At 44.6% G+C, this 17,074-nt stretch overlaps 1 protein-coding gene and 1 long non-coding RNA gene across 2 annotated transcripts in view; one reads left to right on the top strand and one right to left on the bottom strand.

Moving 5' to 3' along the window:
• LOC135221668 (uncharacterized) overlaps nucleotides 1–17,061 on the top strand; it is a 133,515-nt gene extending 116,454 nt beyond the window's left edge. The window contains exons 3-4 of the long non-coding RNA XR_010316061.1: nucleotides 14,071–14,175; nucleotides 16,714–17,061. This is a non-coding gene — a long non-coding RNA (uncharacterized LOC135221668). The remainder of the gene's footprint in view (nucleotides 1–14,070; nucleotides 14,176–16,713) is intronic.
• The window catches only part of LOC135221667 (transmembrane protein 181-like), a gene marked incomplete in the record, with an annotated part of 158,577 nt that overhangs the window by 39,747 nt on the left and 101,756 nt on the right, over nucleotides 1–17,074 (bottom strand). Inside the window, 1 exon segment of the mRNA XM_064259374.1 lies at nucleotides 14,057–14,206. Within this exon segment, the coding sequence (XP_064115444.1) occupies nucleotides 14,057–14,206 (150 nt within the window).

Raw genomic sequence — 17,074 nt, 5'->3', positions numbered from 1 at the left:
TGAACACCCTGGGTGCTACGTTGAGACCGAAGGGAACTACCTTGAAGGAGAATGCCTGATCCCCTATCTTGAAGCCCAGATACGGGCGAAAGTGTCTTGCAATAGGGATATGATAGTATGCGTCTGTAAGATCGATAGAGGTGGTGACAGCCCCACGGGGAAGTAAGGTCCGCACCTGCGAGATGGTGAGCATCTTGAACTTGTCGCAGCGAATGGCCAAGTTTAAACGGGACAAGTCTAAGATTACCCTTCTTTTTTGTGAGCCTTTCTTTGGAACGCTGAACAAGCGCCCTTGAAACTTTAATCTGTTGACTCTCGCTATTGCTCCTTTCTGAAGGAGGTCCTCCGCATACTCCGTCAATTCTTTGGATGGAAAGTTGGCGGAATCAAGGTCTGGGTGGGTGGGGGCCGGATTCGCCACCCAACTCCAACCCAGGCCTTTCGACACAATGCTTTGTGCCCATTTGCTGAATCCCCACCGGTGGCGGAAGAGAAACAGCCTCCCTCCTACCTGGAAGTTCTCATTGATGTTGGTAGCCTCCGCGGCCTCCCTGGAAGTGTTTTCCTCTATTAAGGGACCTTCCTGATCCTCTCTTGACGAAAGGATCGCTTACCTCTGCCTCCCCTACCCGAGCGGTCATACTGCTAAAAGGCCTGGCCTTCGAACACTTGATTGAAGGCTGGGGAGACAGCGTAAGAGGTGGAAGGTTGAGGCTGGGGGGAAATCACATAAATAGGCTGTGATTGGGCCTTGGAGGTAGAGGGTTGGGCTGCCTGCACCAACGGAACAGCCGAAACAGGCTGGGCAAAACCGTTGCTGTTTCTTTTGGTAAGGCTGGAAACGTCTGGGTTTCTTCTGAGCCTTACCCCTCACTGCTTGATCTTGGCGTCTCTTTGCAGTGAGACCCCAACGATCCTTAAGGCTTTGGTTAAGCCTTGTAGCCTCTGCCTGGACCTCCTTTACCATTGCATCTGGGCAAGAGGTCTGCTCCCCCCCAGTGGTTTTGATGAAAGCAACTTATTCGGTTCATGCCGAATAGTTGCTTCCTGGAGGACATGCTTCCGACAATTTGTTCTGGCTGTGGCGAACTCGAACATGTCAGACTGTACCGTTTGAGTCAGTGACTTGGTGATCAGCTTGAATAGTGGCTCGGAACCATAAGAAATGGTAGCCACTTCTGTCATGGCCATGGTGTTGAGAGACCTGGCCAGCCTAGACTTGGCATCAAACTCTGCCTGAATGAGGCTGTCTGGAAGTCTAGGCAGCTTCTCACCAAACTGCTCCATAGCACAGTCTGGTTTGAGTTTGCCCGCGAAAAAGTGTTGGGCAGGTCTTCCCACAAATCTCCGGTTGGAGAGGGAAGTAAAGGAGATGTAGGGTCCGCTTCCTTTAGCTGCGGTAACGACTCCCCCTTTTGGGCCGCTGGGATAGTGACCGTAGCAATCTTGGTAAGGAAAGGAAGCGGAGTTCCCTCTTCCATTGTGAAGATGGTGAATGGACTCTTAAAAGGTTGTATTTTCGTATTCGAACAATCCATGTCCTCTAAGCACCTGAGCCATTCTCTTTGAGCCTGGTCACGTGAATAGAGGACTGTCTCTTTAGGGACCTTGTCATCTCGCGTCATGGCAGCGGCAGTGAGCCTGGCGTAGCCGATGAACGGCGGTTGGAGATCCTCCGGGTAGAACTCGAAGTCCTCAATCCTTCGAGTTCCACACTCCGGGGGGATAGAAATAAGCCCGTCCTGGAAGGGGGCGTATGACGCCACCCTTCAGGGGTTGTTCATAGGAGAACGGAGGCAGAGAGTCATGTGGTGGCAGCTGAGCTATACCTGTGTGCCGAAAGGTGGGGGAGTAGCTAGCGGAGCTTGGCTTAGTCCGGCGATAATGTTATCCTGGGAGTTGATCCTATCGGACAACCGGGAGAACATCTGTTCCATACTGTTCTTGAGAGAACCAACCAAATCCCCCATGTGTTGCAACAGGCCAGCATTGGGATCCAAAGCCGGAGCTGCTGCGGAGGTGGTCGGGTAGCTCTGAACAGGAACCAAAGGAAGGGGAGAAACGGATGACTCCGCTGGAGTATGTGATCTCTCCTTGGAGGATCTACTCCTTGAGGATTTGGAGCCGGACCCAGAAGCTCTAGACCTCTCTGCTCCGGGGTTTGTAGCCGGAGACTTGCGAGATGTTGACGCCGACGACGTCTTTTTAGACGACGACGACGTCTTACTCAGGGTTTTAACTACCGTCTGTCCTTTGACCTTAGGTCTAACGGAGGCATCAGGAGAAGTATAAAGGAGCTCAGCTCCTGTAAAGCCTTGGAAGGAAGCTGGAGAGTTTGCAGGAGTAGAAGATCCAGTGGCGCCCAAGGGAAGCCCTTGGGCGTCCAACGTACTCACCTCGACCAACAGGTCGTCAACACCTACCATCGGTTCAATATTTAAGTCCAGTGTCGCGACTTCCGACGAGATGTCCTGGCCTGGTTCAGTCAACGAAGCGGCGAGCTGCTGCTGAATTGCCGCCATAGTCGGGGCTGCCTCTGCTGGGTCGACGTAACCCGTTGACTTGCCGCCGGGGAAGATCAGGACCGCCAACCTCTTCTCAAGTATGTAGGGCTGTCCCTTGGCGGCGTTCTTGCCAAAACCGCCGACCCAAGCCCGCAGGGTTGCCAGGGGCGGCGGTCTCTAACAGCGGGAGCCTGGAAGAGAGGGTATTTGTTAGTTTTTTAAGTTTAAACTTAAAATTAAAACTTAAGTAATAGGTTAAACTAAAATTATAGAGGATGCGAGATCCCATATAAAAGAAGCTTAAGTTTAAGATAAGAGATTAAAATTAAACTTAAGAACTATAATCTTGTAGGGATTAGCTAACGGAGTTGGAAATACTTACCCCGTCTAAGAGCTGGCTCACCAGATCATAGCAAATCGTGCAGGTCTCGTGAAACCAGACTTGAAGGTTCCCGTGCGGAGTCGCGCATGGAGCATGGGATCTGCAGACTTCATGCCCACAGGGGTCCTGGAGCATGGCATTACATCCCGGATGCTCACAGTTGGTGGTCTGTAAGTGAAAAGATACATGAGCATCCTAAAAGATATCACTTACAGGCTAGAGGTTAAAAGAACTCCGCTGCATGCCGGAGCGCGAAAAAATTTTGAGCATAACCCCTCCCTTATCGCCTGAATAGGCTATAACCCCGGAGAGATCCGGTGTGAGCAGGCAACGGAGGGATGGCTTAAGGTAGCTTAAATTAAACTTAATATAGTTTAAATTAAATACTAATTCTTAAACCTATAGACATCGAACGTACCGGACTAAGTCCGGTGCGTGGCGGAGTTCGTGTCGCGATATCAGCGCGACGGAGTGGTTAGTAAAGACCAACTGTATGCCGCAGTCCGCCCGTCAGGGTGAACTAGCACCTTTCCACGTGGATGCCGGAGCTCCGGTAGATAAAGAGCACCAGTAAGGTGGGAAAGGGCGAGAGGGCAAACAGACTCGCGCTAGCAACGGAGCGACGGAGTAACGACGGAGGGGGGGAATAAGGCCAGTCCCCCCCCCTTAGTCATCCGAGCGTGGCCGAGAAGCTAGAGAGGTCGAGTCCAGTCTGGGTCTGTCCAGCCCCCCTACTTCCTCCGCCTAGGGAGAGAGGGAGGCAGGTCCGGGTATGTGGAGCGAGCGTGGGCAGACCAACCCTCCCCCCGGCCCTATGGAAGAGCGGGAGGAGGGAAAGGTGACTGGACAGGCGTCTGGCTGCTCCGTGATCACGTAGTGACCACGGAGCGGTAACATGTAATACAATGAAACAATACAGCCTAGGATAAAACAACCGACTAATCAGAGAGATGCTATAGAGAAGCAACCGAACTGAAGAGCGGAAGCATAGTGGTGGAGACCAATAGAACATAACCTAGGCTACGTGAAGCCAGACGCCGTACACTAACATAAAACATAAATAATCAAAATCACTAAACGTAAAGAAAGAAAAACAATAAAACAGTAGGAGAAAAAATCCAGGAGTGTACGACTAACTCGAAAGAAAGTCTACCACTCAAAGCTAGCCGGGCCGATACTAAGAGCTGTGGCTAGGGTCTGGATGGAAGATGCCTACGCAAGGTGAAAAGACATGCATGCATGACATAAACCCAGTAGGCTGTACCCTTAACATAAAATGGATAACTAATAATATAGCGTAACGAAATAAGGGAAGGTTCTGGGTATGGAAGACCAAGAACGAACCCGCCACGAGGCAGAACCATGCTGCCATGCTTCCGACCTAGAGCTCTTATTTATACCTAAAAAACGGCAAATACTGACTCAAGGCCGGAAAAAACCAAATAGCAATAATCACTGATTACTTAACTTAGCTGCTGCGATGGCTGTACGCTCCATGACGAATAAATCCAAGAAAAAGGGCACAAAAACACAGAGCAAAAAAGGGCACGTGTATCTACTGTGCGCTAACTGAAAAGGATGGCCACCAGAGGCGCAGCAGTCGGCAGCATGGGATGGAGTAGTAGTAGTTGCTGCCCACTCTGTGGGTCGGCTCCCATCTAGTGGGGATTTTGTAGTGGGAGATTTCTATTGGCAAGCGGTTCGTGGTAGTGGTCTCACTCGCCATAGTGTTCATACCGACACCCTCTTGGAGGGTGAGCGAGTAAGTTGTACTGACCTTTTCTTTATTTTATTTATTCTCTGGTATGTGTTAGTACATTTACCTTAGAAATAATGGATTAAAGGATATTTCGCGCAGCGACACGAACTGAGCCCAGAAAAGTTGCATGTCAAAGTATGATCTTTGTTTAACCCTTAGGAGCCAGGGTAATAAATCCATATGCAGCACCCAATGACGTCGAAACTTTGAGGTCGGCAAATTTATGGGAAAAAAAACACACACACATCAATGGAAAGAGAAAGATATGCAAATGCACATGGTGAGGTGAAAGAAAAAAATTCTAAAAAAAAAAAAATGTTCTACCTTCCACTAGAAGTTGAAAATGATTATTTACAACCCCTTGTGGGGCCTCTTTTACAAGACAATTGTAAATTTTACCAATTTTTGTATTTTTTTTCTAAAAATTTATTTTATTTTGTAAAATTATAATTATAGCTCACACAATATCAAAACAGATAAAAGTAAAATCGGCAACAAATTCTTGGCATATTTGTTGAAAAATATTTACGTAAATTTGCCGAGAATGATGATTCAGTAACTTTTTTATTTGTACATGTTTTTTTAATATTTCTTAGCAAAATTACATTTACAGTTGATATACTATTATAAAAGACAAGAACAAAAACCAAAAGCAACCCCTTGGTATATTTATGAGCAAATTTACAAAAAGACATCATGTAAGACAGAAACGCAGTACATTTTCCCTTCAAGTCAGAAGCAGAACTGAAGCCCTGAGATGCCAGACTTGTGATATTAGCCAGTATAAAAGTTGTATAAAAGCACGGGTATTTTGATCCCAACTGTGTTCTTCAACTTCATCATATCTTCAGCATTACAATTGGATCATCAATGCTGGGAATTATATATACGTATCTTTAAGATGTATTATTGAGTGGATATTATCAATACCTTACTAAAAATAATTAGCTTTGTGGTTCACTTCTTTCTCTGTTGCCAAGAATCATGTAAATGGATAGGTGTGGTTTTCTACCTCTTACACCATTCTTTCTCTTATTCTTTGGGAATAAAAGGTAGCTAGGTGCATGGGGGTGTATATGCGTTTTTAAAAGCTTTTGTTTAGCTTGTTTTTGTGTATGTTTGGTCAAATCTTGTAACTCAATTTTTGACCAGATCGCTTCATCCAATGGACTTTAAATTTTGCATGGTTACTCAATCCTGGGGGAAATACCTTACATGATAGTGGGTCAGCAGTGACATCTAGTGACCCTACAGTGACTTCTCACAGTATCTCAGGTTTTCAACCTGATCCCTTTGTCTGATGGACTTGAATTGCATGGTTATCCAATCCCTGGGGCAATACAACCTTACATGATCACTAGGTCAGCAGTGACATTTAGTGACCCTACAGTGAACTCCCCCAGTATCTCAGGTTTTTAACCTGATCCCCTCATCCAATGGACTTGAAATGCATGGTTATCCAATCCCTGGGGCAATACAACCTTACATGATCACTAGGTACCTTACATGATCGGTAGGTCAGCAGCGACCTCTAGTGACCCTACAGTGATCTCTTCCAGCATCTCAGGATTTGTATAAAACTTCAGTTTGTTCATGAAACTTACCTGACAGATATATATATAGCTGTATTCTCCGAAGTCCGACAGAATTTCAAAACTCGCGGCACACGCAGTGGGCGGCCAGGTGGTAGTACCCATTCCCGCCGCTGGGAGGCGGATATCAGGAACCATTCCCATTTTCTATTCATATTTTTTTCTGTCGCCGGTCGGTAAACACCTGTTTACAGACCTCCGCCCAGGATTTTTGGATTTGACTCGTTATAAGTATCTGGATTGACTTTTGGTTTTGACTCTGGATTGTTGGATTGGCATACGCGATAGTGGACTGTTTTTGGATTTTGGATTGGCTTTTCTATGAACGTGATGTCGGGATCAAGTTCAGTGAGCTTCAGAGTGTGTGTGAGAAGTGATTGCAAGGTGAGGCTACCGAAATCATCGGTAGACCCCCACACAGTATGTATGGGGTGTAGGGGGCATGTTTGTTTGCTGGTTGATCGTTGCATTGAATGCAAAAGTTTGACTGAGGATGAATGGAAGGTGTATGAATCCTATCGGCGTAAGTTGGAGCGCGATAGGATCAGGAGGTCTTCCTCCAAGAGCGGTTCTACGAAAGGTAAGGGAAGTAACATTTCTCCTATTTTAACACCAGTAGAATTGGCTTCACCTTATCCTGTGTTGTTGCCTGAGGGCCCTAGTTCTGTGTCTGGAGAAGGTAATGCCCTTTCTCTGATTCTAGAGTCTTTACGCACTCTAGAGTCCAAAGTGTTGGCCCTTGAAAACGGCTCGAGTAAAGTGTGTGATCGTGCCCCTAGTGTTGTGGAGGGGGCGTCAGATCGGCCCCATAATGCCTCTAGGTCTAGACCTCTGTCGGACTCCCAGAACTCAGGGAGTGGGCATGTCGAAAGCCGCAAGAGGGGTTACGGGGGCTCCCCACCGATCTGGCGTCCCTTCGGCAGGACCTGTTGCTACTTCCCAGGCTGCCAAGGAGCGTGCTCAGGCTCGCATCCTTAAGGACTGTTTTTCGTCCTCCGAGGCGCCCTCCCCGCGCAAGGGGTGGAGCGCTCGGAGAGACTCGCGTCCGTTGAAAAGGACTTTTCCTAGGGAGGACGCTTTACGTCCCCTCTCTCCGCTATCGTTGCGGTCTTCGCCTGCGTCGTATGACGTGTTTCCTCCTCAGAAGAGAGGTAGGATGTCGTCCGAGGACGACGCTGAGAAGCGCTTCTCTCGCGCCTCGGAGAGGCAGGTTGCTGTACCTGTGAGAAGGAAGGAGGCGTCCCCCCGCCCCTCGTCTTCTCGCAGGCGCAGCCCTTCACCTCCTCTCGGTTCTTCACCAACGAAGAGTATTCTTGTGTCGCTTCAAGACCAATTGTCGGCCTTAATGGCTCAGAAGACTCGCCCAGCAGCAGTTGAGCCTAAACGAAGGAAGGACGCTAGACTGCCTGTCAAGAGGACGAGGCAGTCTCCTTCTCCGTCTCCTCGTTCGTCTCTGTCTCCGCCCGCACGTCAGGACGCCTTTGAGGACGCTCGGCAGGACGCCTTTGAGGACGCTTTTGAAGACGCTCGGCAGGACGCTTTTGAGACGCTCGTCGGGATGTTTTGCTTTGACGCTTTGCCTGTTGAGAAGGCTTTCGAGAGCACCCAGAAGGACGCTTTGAAAGCGAAAGCTGGACGCTTGAGCGTAAAACGTAAGGACGCTCCTCGAGAGCAACTAAGAGTAGCCTCTCTTGACGCGCAGCGCGGTCAGGACGCTCTTCGTGGTTCGAGCTCTAAGGATCGACAGAAGGTCGGTCGCTTTGAAGAGGCGGATATTAGTCATCCTCCAAAGCCTTTGTTGAAGGCTAGACCCGTTGGGCGCACGCCCTCTCCAGAGGTTCAATCTCCTTTGCCTCTTCGGGAGGAAGGAGAGCTTAGTAGTCCGGCGGACTCAGTTGAGGAAGAACAGCCGTCAGTTTCGTCGGTTTCCGACTACAAGGTGCTGGTTCGTCTTTTACGTTCTTCGTTTGGTGAGAAGTTCCAGCCTGCAGCTCCCAAGTCTCCACCCTCTCAGTTTTCGTCTTCGAAGTCGTGCAAGGTTCCGGAGGTGGTGGAGATGAAGACTTCCTTGTCCACTAAGAGAGCGTTCAAGAAGTTGCAGGATTGGATGGAACGTCGGAAGGATCAGGGCAAGTCGACTTTCGCCCTTCCGCCTTCAAGACTCAGTGGGAGAGGCGGCATTTGGTATGAGACCAAAGGTGAAGTAGGAGTTAAGATCCCGTCGTCTTCCCAAGGGGACTTTGCTAGTCTGGTCGACGCCCAGAAGAGATCTCTCTTATCGACCGCTAAGATTTCATGGACACCAACGGAGATTGACCATCACATGAAAGGTCTGTTAAAGACTCTGGAAGTCTTTAACTTCCTAGACTGGTGCCTAGGAGTCCTGGATCTTCAATCTAGGAGTCCTGATTCTTTGAGTCTGGGGGAGCTGTCCAATGTGTTGTCTGGCATGGACAAGGCCGTCAGGGATGGTTCGGAAGAGTTAGTGTCTCATTTCGGCACTGCTTTCCTCAAGAAGAGAGCGCTTTTCTGCAATTTTACAGCGAGGTCTGTTTCTGCATCGCAGAAAGCGGAGCTTCTCTTTGCACCTCTTTCGAGCCATCTCTTCCCCCAGGCTATGGTAAAGGACCTGGCAGTGAGCCTACAAGAGAAGGCTACCCAGGACCTCTTGGCCCAGTATTCAAGACGTCTCGCAGTCCCTACCACGTCGTCGTTTGGACGACCTCCTAGGAAGGTTAAACCCTTTCGTAGCGCTCCTCCCTCGAGAGCTGCTCCTCGAGGGAGAGGACTTGCAAGAGGAAGAGGTTCCTTCAAACCTAAATCCTCTAAGTGAGAAGAGAGTCCTTCAGATGCCGGTCGGAGCCAGGCTAAAGTTCTTTGCGGGGGCGTGGAGAGAGAGAGATACAGATGCGTGGTCCCTCAAGATAGTGGAAAAGGGGTACAAGATCCCCTTTGTGGACCCTCCTCCTCTTTCTACGACTCCCAGAGATCTTTCCCCGCCGTATCAAGGGGAGAAACATCAGGTTCTTTTAGATCTTTTAGATCAAATGATCAAGAAAAGAGCGGTGGAGCAGGTCTTAGACCTGGGGTCACCAGGATATTACAACAGACTTTTCCTGGTACCAAAGCAGTCGTCGGGTGGGGTGGCGTCCAGTCTTGGACGTAAGCAGCCTGAATCTTTTCGTAGAAAAGAAAAAATTCAAGATGGAAACACCTCAGTCGGTTCTAGGAGCCTTAAGACCGGGCGACTGGATGGTGTCCTTGGACCTACAGGACGCATACTTTCACGTGCCTATCCACCCTCTTTCAAGAAAGTTTCTGAGGTTTATGCTAAGGGACAAAGTTTGGCAATTCCGAGCTCTTTGTTTCGGTTTAAGCATGGCTCCGATGGTATTTACCATGCTCATGAAAAACGTAGCGAGATGGTTACATTCTGCAGTAATAAGAGTGTCCCTGTATCTCGACGATTGGCTGATCAGAGCATCGTCAGAAGAAAGGTGTCTGAAGGACCTTCACTTCACGTTGGCCTTGGCGAAGTCCCTGGGACTTCTGGTCAACCTCGAAAAGTCGCATCTGACCCCAACACAGTCCATCGTGTATCTGGGGATTCAGATGGATTCAGTGGCTTTTCGAGCGTTTCCGTCCCAGGAACGACAGCTGCAAGGCTTAGAGAGAGTTTCGGCCTTCCTGGGGAAGGAAGCTTGCTCGGCGAGGGAGTGGATGAGTCTGCTGGGGACCATTTCCTCGCTGGAAAAGTTTGTTTCCCTGGGAAGACTACACCTCAAACCTCTCCAGTTTTTCTTAGCAGACGAATGGAGAGTCAGAGAGGATCTGAATGCGACCCTTTTCATCACCAAATCGGTGAAGAAACCATCTAAGATGGTGGTTAGATCCTCGGAAGTTTCGAGAGGGGTTGTCCCTAAAGCTTCTGAGCCCAGACCTAGTGTTGTTTTCCGACGCCTCGGTGTCGGGATGGGGAGCAACACTGGGAGGGGAGGAAGTGTCAGGCACCTGGAGGGGGGAACAGGTGTCCTGGCACATCAATGTGAAGGAACTAGCGGCGGTTTTTCTGGCACTACAGTTCTTCCAACAAAAGGTTGCAGAGAAAGTAGTCCAAGTCAACTCGGACAACACCACAGCCCTTGCGTACCTAAAGAAGCAGGGAGGTACACACTCCCGTCCTCTTTTTTATTTAGCGAGGGAGATTCTGCTGTGGGCAGATGCGAGACGGATAAGGATCCTGACGAGATTTATCGCAGGAGTCCAGAACGTCAGAGCAGACCTTCTCAGCCGACAGGATCAGATCCTGCCGACGGAATGGACGTTGCACCAGGACGTCTGTCGAGAGCTCTGGAGACTGTGGGGGTGTCCGTTAGTCGACCTATTTGCGACGTCGAGAACAAAGAGGTTGCCTCTTTATTGCTCCCCGGTGCTGGATCCGGGAGCAGTCGCTATAGACGCTCTGCTCTGGGACTGGACGAACCTGGACTTGTATGCCTTCCCGCCATTCAAGATCATGGGGGAAGTAGTAAGGAAGTTCGCGGCATCGGAGGGGACGAGGTTGAACCTTCTTGGAACTTGGATTTAGTCCTTAGACTGTTAATGTCGAGTCCTTTCGAACCTCTCCATGAAGCGTCTCTTAGGAACTTGACGAAGAAGGCTCTTTTCCTAACTGCTCTGGCGACGGCGAAGAGAGTTAGCGAAATTCAAGCCATTTGTAAGCGAGTGGGCTTCAAAGGTGACAATGCGGTCTGCTCTTTGAGTCCCACTTTCTTAGCAAAGAATGAAAACCCGTCGAACCCTTGGCCAAGGAGCTTTGAAACCAAGGGTATGACAAGCCTTGTGGGCCAAGAACCTGAGAGAGTCCTGTGCCCTGTCAGGGCTCTAAAGTTTTATGTCCACAAGACTAAGGAAGTACGAGGTCCCTCAGATAATCTCTGGTGTTCGGTTAAACGGCCCGATATACCATTATCCAAGAATGCCTTGGCGTTCTTTCTGAGGGACGTCATTAAAGAGGCTCATTCGTCTTACCAACAGATCGATTTGAGCCTCTTGCGAGTGAAAGCTCACGAGGTCAGAGCTGTCGCAACCTCGCTTGCCTTCCAAAGGAACATGTCGATCAAGGACATCCTTGACGCCACCTTTTGGAGGAGCAATTCAGTATTCGCCTCACACTACTTGAGAGATGTGAGAACGATATACGAGGACTGTTGTTCTCTTGGGCCATACGTTTCTGCAGACACAGTCTTGGGGGCTGAAGGTAGCTCTCTCCCTATCCCTTAGTTAGGTTTAGGTTAGTTTTTAGTTGTTGTGTTTTTTGGTTGTGGTGAGGCTTTGGTGAAGACCTCCCATCTCTTAGCTTAGTGTTCAGGGGGTCTTGGATAGTTGGTCAGGTGGTGGTCAGTTGCTTCGTTGCCCTCATTTGTATGGCTCTATGCTCTTGTCACATTGAGGTCACGTCCCCGTTGACAGAGCATCCAGAGCGCACCAGCACTACAGGTCTCCACCTGGCTGGCAACTCTGATTAAGCACAAGCAGGCTGAAGTGACAGTAATCACAGAGTCTACTTTGCTAACAGGTGAGGAACCAAGGTGTATATCATCTACTTAATTTAAGTTTCCTACAAATCCTATTCTGTCTCTTCCCACCATCCGAAGGTGGGATTCAGCTATATATATCTGTCAGGTAAGTTTCATGAACAAAATGTTATTGCTATAATACAATTAAGTTTGTTCATACTTACCTGGCAGATATATATAATTAAGTGCCCACCCACCTCCCCTCAGGAGACAGTGGCACTGATAAAAATATGAATAGAAAATGGGAATGGTTCCTGATATCCGCCTCCCAGCGGCGGGAATGGGTACTACCACCTGGCCGCCCACTGTGTGTGCCGCGAGTTTTGAAATTCTGTCGGACTTCGGAGAATACAGCTATATATATATCTGCCAGGTAAGTATGAACAAACTTAATTGTATTATAACAATAACATATTTTTTACTTGGTAAACGACCTTTTTTGGCTCAACAAGATGTTTTGTTAACTACAATCATAAATCAGTTACAATTTCTATCAAAGCTAAAAAGTATAAAATAAAAAAAATATAATAGTTACAAAAAAAAAAACTTTCATTAAACTGCACTGAAAGGTGAAAAGTAAAATTTTTAGACACAATAGGATTTACTTATAATTAATTATGTCTAAAAGAAAGCAAACGTGTGGGTGTCAAACATTTAAGGAAATGCTACAAGAGATAAAAATATAGATTTCTTTTCTTGTAGTATTTTCTGCCATGTTTAAAGCTCATGCTTTTATTTTTTAGACATGGTGTGCCTCAAAAATATTTCTTTTTAAATTTTTAGTGCATTTTAATAGAAGCCTTTTTTTATTTTTCTATAGAGGTGTATGTTTTTTACAGAACCTGCAGAGTTTTTTTTTTTTTTTTGGGGGGGGGTTTCCTTTTTGGTTTACAAGGTCTTTCTCTAAATCATATGATTATTAAGTTTACCAGTGTTTCTGTTACTTCATGGAGAGTAATTTCCATTGATTGAATTGAATTTGTTTTGCACTTCTGGATAAAATCTGGAGTTCATTACTACACTTCCTATTATTATTATTTTTTTCCTTTTGGCAAGTGTTGTTATTCTTTTATTTTTAGTAAAGGGCATAAGTATACTGATACTTCTTTTGTGTACAGCTTGTCAGGTATGATAATTTTTGTCAGAAAACATATTGGCTCCAGGATTTCAAACTCATTTTCTGTAGGTATCTGAGAATATTTCAGTAAGTGGATTAAGTCTTGAAAGTTACGCTGCAAGTGCCAATGATATATTGTATTTTTATTTTCAAGAGTAGCTTTCTTGCATATTGTATTTGAAAATAATTATAATCACTTGAATTTTTGCTTTCTGTAAGCATTTCCAATTTGAAATGCCATGTTTTAAAATCTTGTACATCAACTGCAGTGTTCCCCCAACTTTAAACCTTTTGTTAGAAAACAAAATGAGCAGCAGCAGGATGCACCTACAACAACAGTGTCACCTGGAACCTCAACTATCTATCCACTAATTACTTAGCATCATGAGCCAGCCAATTTTTATAGCAGAAGAAAAGTCTTATGTTTATACAAACCCATCATTCTTTGTGGTGCCTGCCTCCTATTCTTACTTGTCTTGCGGATGCAAGCTCAGTCTACATGACTTTTGATGCAGGTGTTGGACGAATGGCTGAGGAACCAGATAGTACTAACATCACAAAGGGGTGCCTCTTTTGTGAACATAAGGTTGTAAATTAGGGAACAGAAGGTCATAAATTGGTTGATAGTATTGTAAAATAATGTAACCTTGGGGCTAGTAAACAAAACAGAAATCTAGATTTTCAACACTTAAGAGTAATACAAAAATGGACAGTAACATAAATTGAACAGAGAAAGGGTTAAAAAAAGGATAAATAAGTTGAACAAACTTTTTTTAAACACCATATATGTATCTTTATATTACTGTAGTACAAGTTTGTTGGCGTGCTGGAACCTAGCGCTAATGTCTCCCCTACCCTCCCAATCCCACATCTACCCTGGCCCCACCTGGGGTAAGCAAACAGGTTTGCAGGAGGAGGTGGCTGTCTCCCCTACCCTCCTGTTCTACCTACCTACCTCCCCCCCTGGGGTGGACAAACCAGTTTGAAAGGGGTGGGTGGCTGCATCAGGTCTCCTTTATTGTCACCCAGGGGAGGACAAACAAGATCCACTCAGATTTTATTATTATAGACAGATGAACACACTGTCACTATAATGATAATTTTAATAAATAATGGAACTCACCTGAAAATTATTAGTTTCCAGAGCAGCAGAATACAATGGATCTCTGAGCTCATTATACTTTTGTAATGCTGCCATAGTGACTGCTGTTAACCATATCAGACCGACTATTGTAAGTTTGGGTAAGTAGAATGCTGTAAATGTCCTTTCATTCTGTGGGTAAGAGTGAGGGTTGGAACCCAAAGTTAGTAGTAACACTGATTTTCTATAAAGTAACAACACAAATATTCACTATTTTGATTATATTAACCCTTTAACGCTGATTGAACATATTAAACATCGACAAAAATTCTGTCGGGTGCTGAACCGACGTATGGTACCTCTACGAAAAAAAATGTTTAAAAATTCACGGAAAAATAGTTATAGGCCTACTAGGCAAAAACTTTTGAATCACGCGCCTTGGGGGATGCTGGGAGCTCGTGGATCAAGGCGTTGTTTTGTTTACAATCGTTACCCAGGCGCGCAAGCGCGAATTTCTTCCTTCCCGCACTAAAAAGCATCAGCGACACATCTCAGAAATTATTTTGTCACTTTGACATAAATTTTGCACCATTTTATATTAGCCGTTACATAGAGTATTATATATGAAAATGTGTGCAATTTCATGTAGAATACAACAATAAACAACTCATGGTTGTAGATTTTGTCAGTTTTGAAATATTTTCATATAAATAACGATAAGTGCCAAAATTTCAACCTTCGGTCAACTTTGACTCGACCGAAATGGTCAAAAAACGCAATTGTAAGTTAAAACTATTACATGCTAGTATTAATCCATCATCTATCTTTATTTTGCAATAAATTGGAAGTTTCTAGCACAATACGTATTTTGATTTATGGTGAATTTATGAAATAAACTTTTTCCTTACGTTCGTGCGGTAACTCTTCCGAAAAAATCATAAATTTTTTTGTCCGATTGTCGTAATGTTTGCACCATTTTAAATTAGCCGTTACATAAAGTTTTATAGATGAAAATGTGCGCAATTTTATGTACAATACAACAATAAACAACCCATGGTTGTAGCTTTTATCAGTTTTGAAATATTTTCATATAAATAACGATAAATATAAAAAATTCGTCCTTCGGTCAACTTTAACTCGACTGAAATGGTCAAAAACTGCAATTGTAAGCTACAACACTTACAGTCTAGTAATATTCAATCAATTACCTTCATTTTGCAACATATGGGAAGTCTCTAGCACAATATTTTGATTTATGGTGAATTTTTGAAAACAGCTTTTTTATAAGTCCACACGTTACGAATTCATGGATCATATTGTGATAATATTTTCTCTGTGTTACTTTGATCGTTTTACAATGTGTTATATATCAAAAACATCGCAGTTTAGTGTACAATGCAACGAAAAAATAATTAACTCATTAGCTTTAACCGTTTTGCTCACAGCGCGATTTGTATACAATTATATATGAAATTTTTTTTTCGCGCTGTCATATATTCCAATATTTATATATGATAATGATATTTTTTTTCATTTCTGATAGTTGCATACTAAACCTCAGGCAATGACAAAAAAAGGAGCCAAAAATGAACTCTTAATCTTGAAAATTAAGTGTGCTGTGATTTTTTGAAAAAAACTTTTTTTCCGCTTCGGCGCTCACTCGCGAACGCCGCCGGCATACGGGAGACACTTTCGGAAATACCGGCTCAGCGTTTAAGGGTTAATGTATATAAAAAAATACTACAATGTTAGGGTAAGTGATAATGTGTACCTATTCAATAACTAAAATACAATCCAGCACAATTTCTTCATATTCAACTGTTATTTTATATCCTTCCCAGATGTGGAAAAAAAAAAGCCTACTATTGAACCAACAGCAAATTGTGGTTTCCCAACATATTATTACAAGTCAATGTTTGAAGTGTTCAAAGGCAATAATAGAGAAACACATAAATGTACACTGCTGGTAAGTCCAGATGAAGTATTTACCTATAAAAACTATAAAGACATTCCTCATTGTTTATAAAGTTTTAGTAAATTTGAATTCTTAAAAATATATTACGCCAATTGCTTGGTTATCAAAGCTATATGTAATTATGAATGGAAAATATTACATAGGTAAACATTTCAATCTTTTCGTAACCTGCATTTTTTCCATTTACAGTTCCCTGCATAGTGAACCGAAAATATTAAATTACAAATCCTGGAATTTGCAACATTTAATTTCAGTTCTTTGCAGTCACCAGCCATGGTGACTGACCTCCCAGCCAACTGTATTGTGCATCAGGCATCTCTCCTCTGTACCTTTCCAACCTTCCCTAAACATCTAGTGTAATCAGTCTTGCTTGCTCCCAACAATTATGTGACTTGTGATCTTTATGAACTGTTTAATATTGCTTAAAGTAGCCTACAAGCGCAACAGTGATTCTTGGAAAACCGCTGCAAGTGAGAACGACAAAAAAGAAAAAAAAATATATATACGTGGTATATGGATATTAGAGAGACTGTAGTGTTACAGGGGGCACAGAGCATTCAAGGCACTGGAAATTATCATGAGATCCATAGCCAAACAGGATGGCAATTACTTCACCTATCATCCCTTTTTCTTCATCAAGTAGGCATTCTTATTACAAGTTTTATCGTCATAAATTTATGTCACAAGAAGGATGGTGATTACCCAGTATTATTTACTTTTTCAGAGGTTAACTGCAATCAGGAAAAATGAGGAATGGCAAGCAGTATGCTTTGATGTAGTGCCACAGTCAAATGATTTTCTGAGAGGAGATTAAAGTGACCACATGGCACTGGATAAGAGCTGGTTTTGAGGAGGTAAGGGGTAGATATATCCAAGGAGGCAATCAGGAGGGAGAAGCAATACAGTAGTACCTTGAGATACAAGTATAATTCATTCCTGGACTGAGCTCGTAAGTCAATTTGTTCGTATCTCAATTCAATATTTCCCATATAAAATAACTGACAAAAATTTGATCCATTCCAGCCCTCTAAAAACACCCAAATTAATTATAATAATAATTGAAAAATCATGTTTTTAATTGCTAT

Source organism: Macrobrachium nipponense, chromosome 3, assembly GCF_015104395.2.
Source record: "Macrobrachium nipponense isolate FS-2020 chromosome 3, ASM1510439v2, whole genome shotgun sequence".
Classification (NCBI taxonomy): Eukaryota; Metazoa; Arthropoda; class Malacostraca; order Decapoda; family Palaemonidae; genus Macrobrachium; species Macrobrachium nipponense.
The sequence above is the reverse complement of the archived record's forward strand: the minus strand, read 5'-3'. Positions and strand labels throughout refer to the sequence as shown.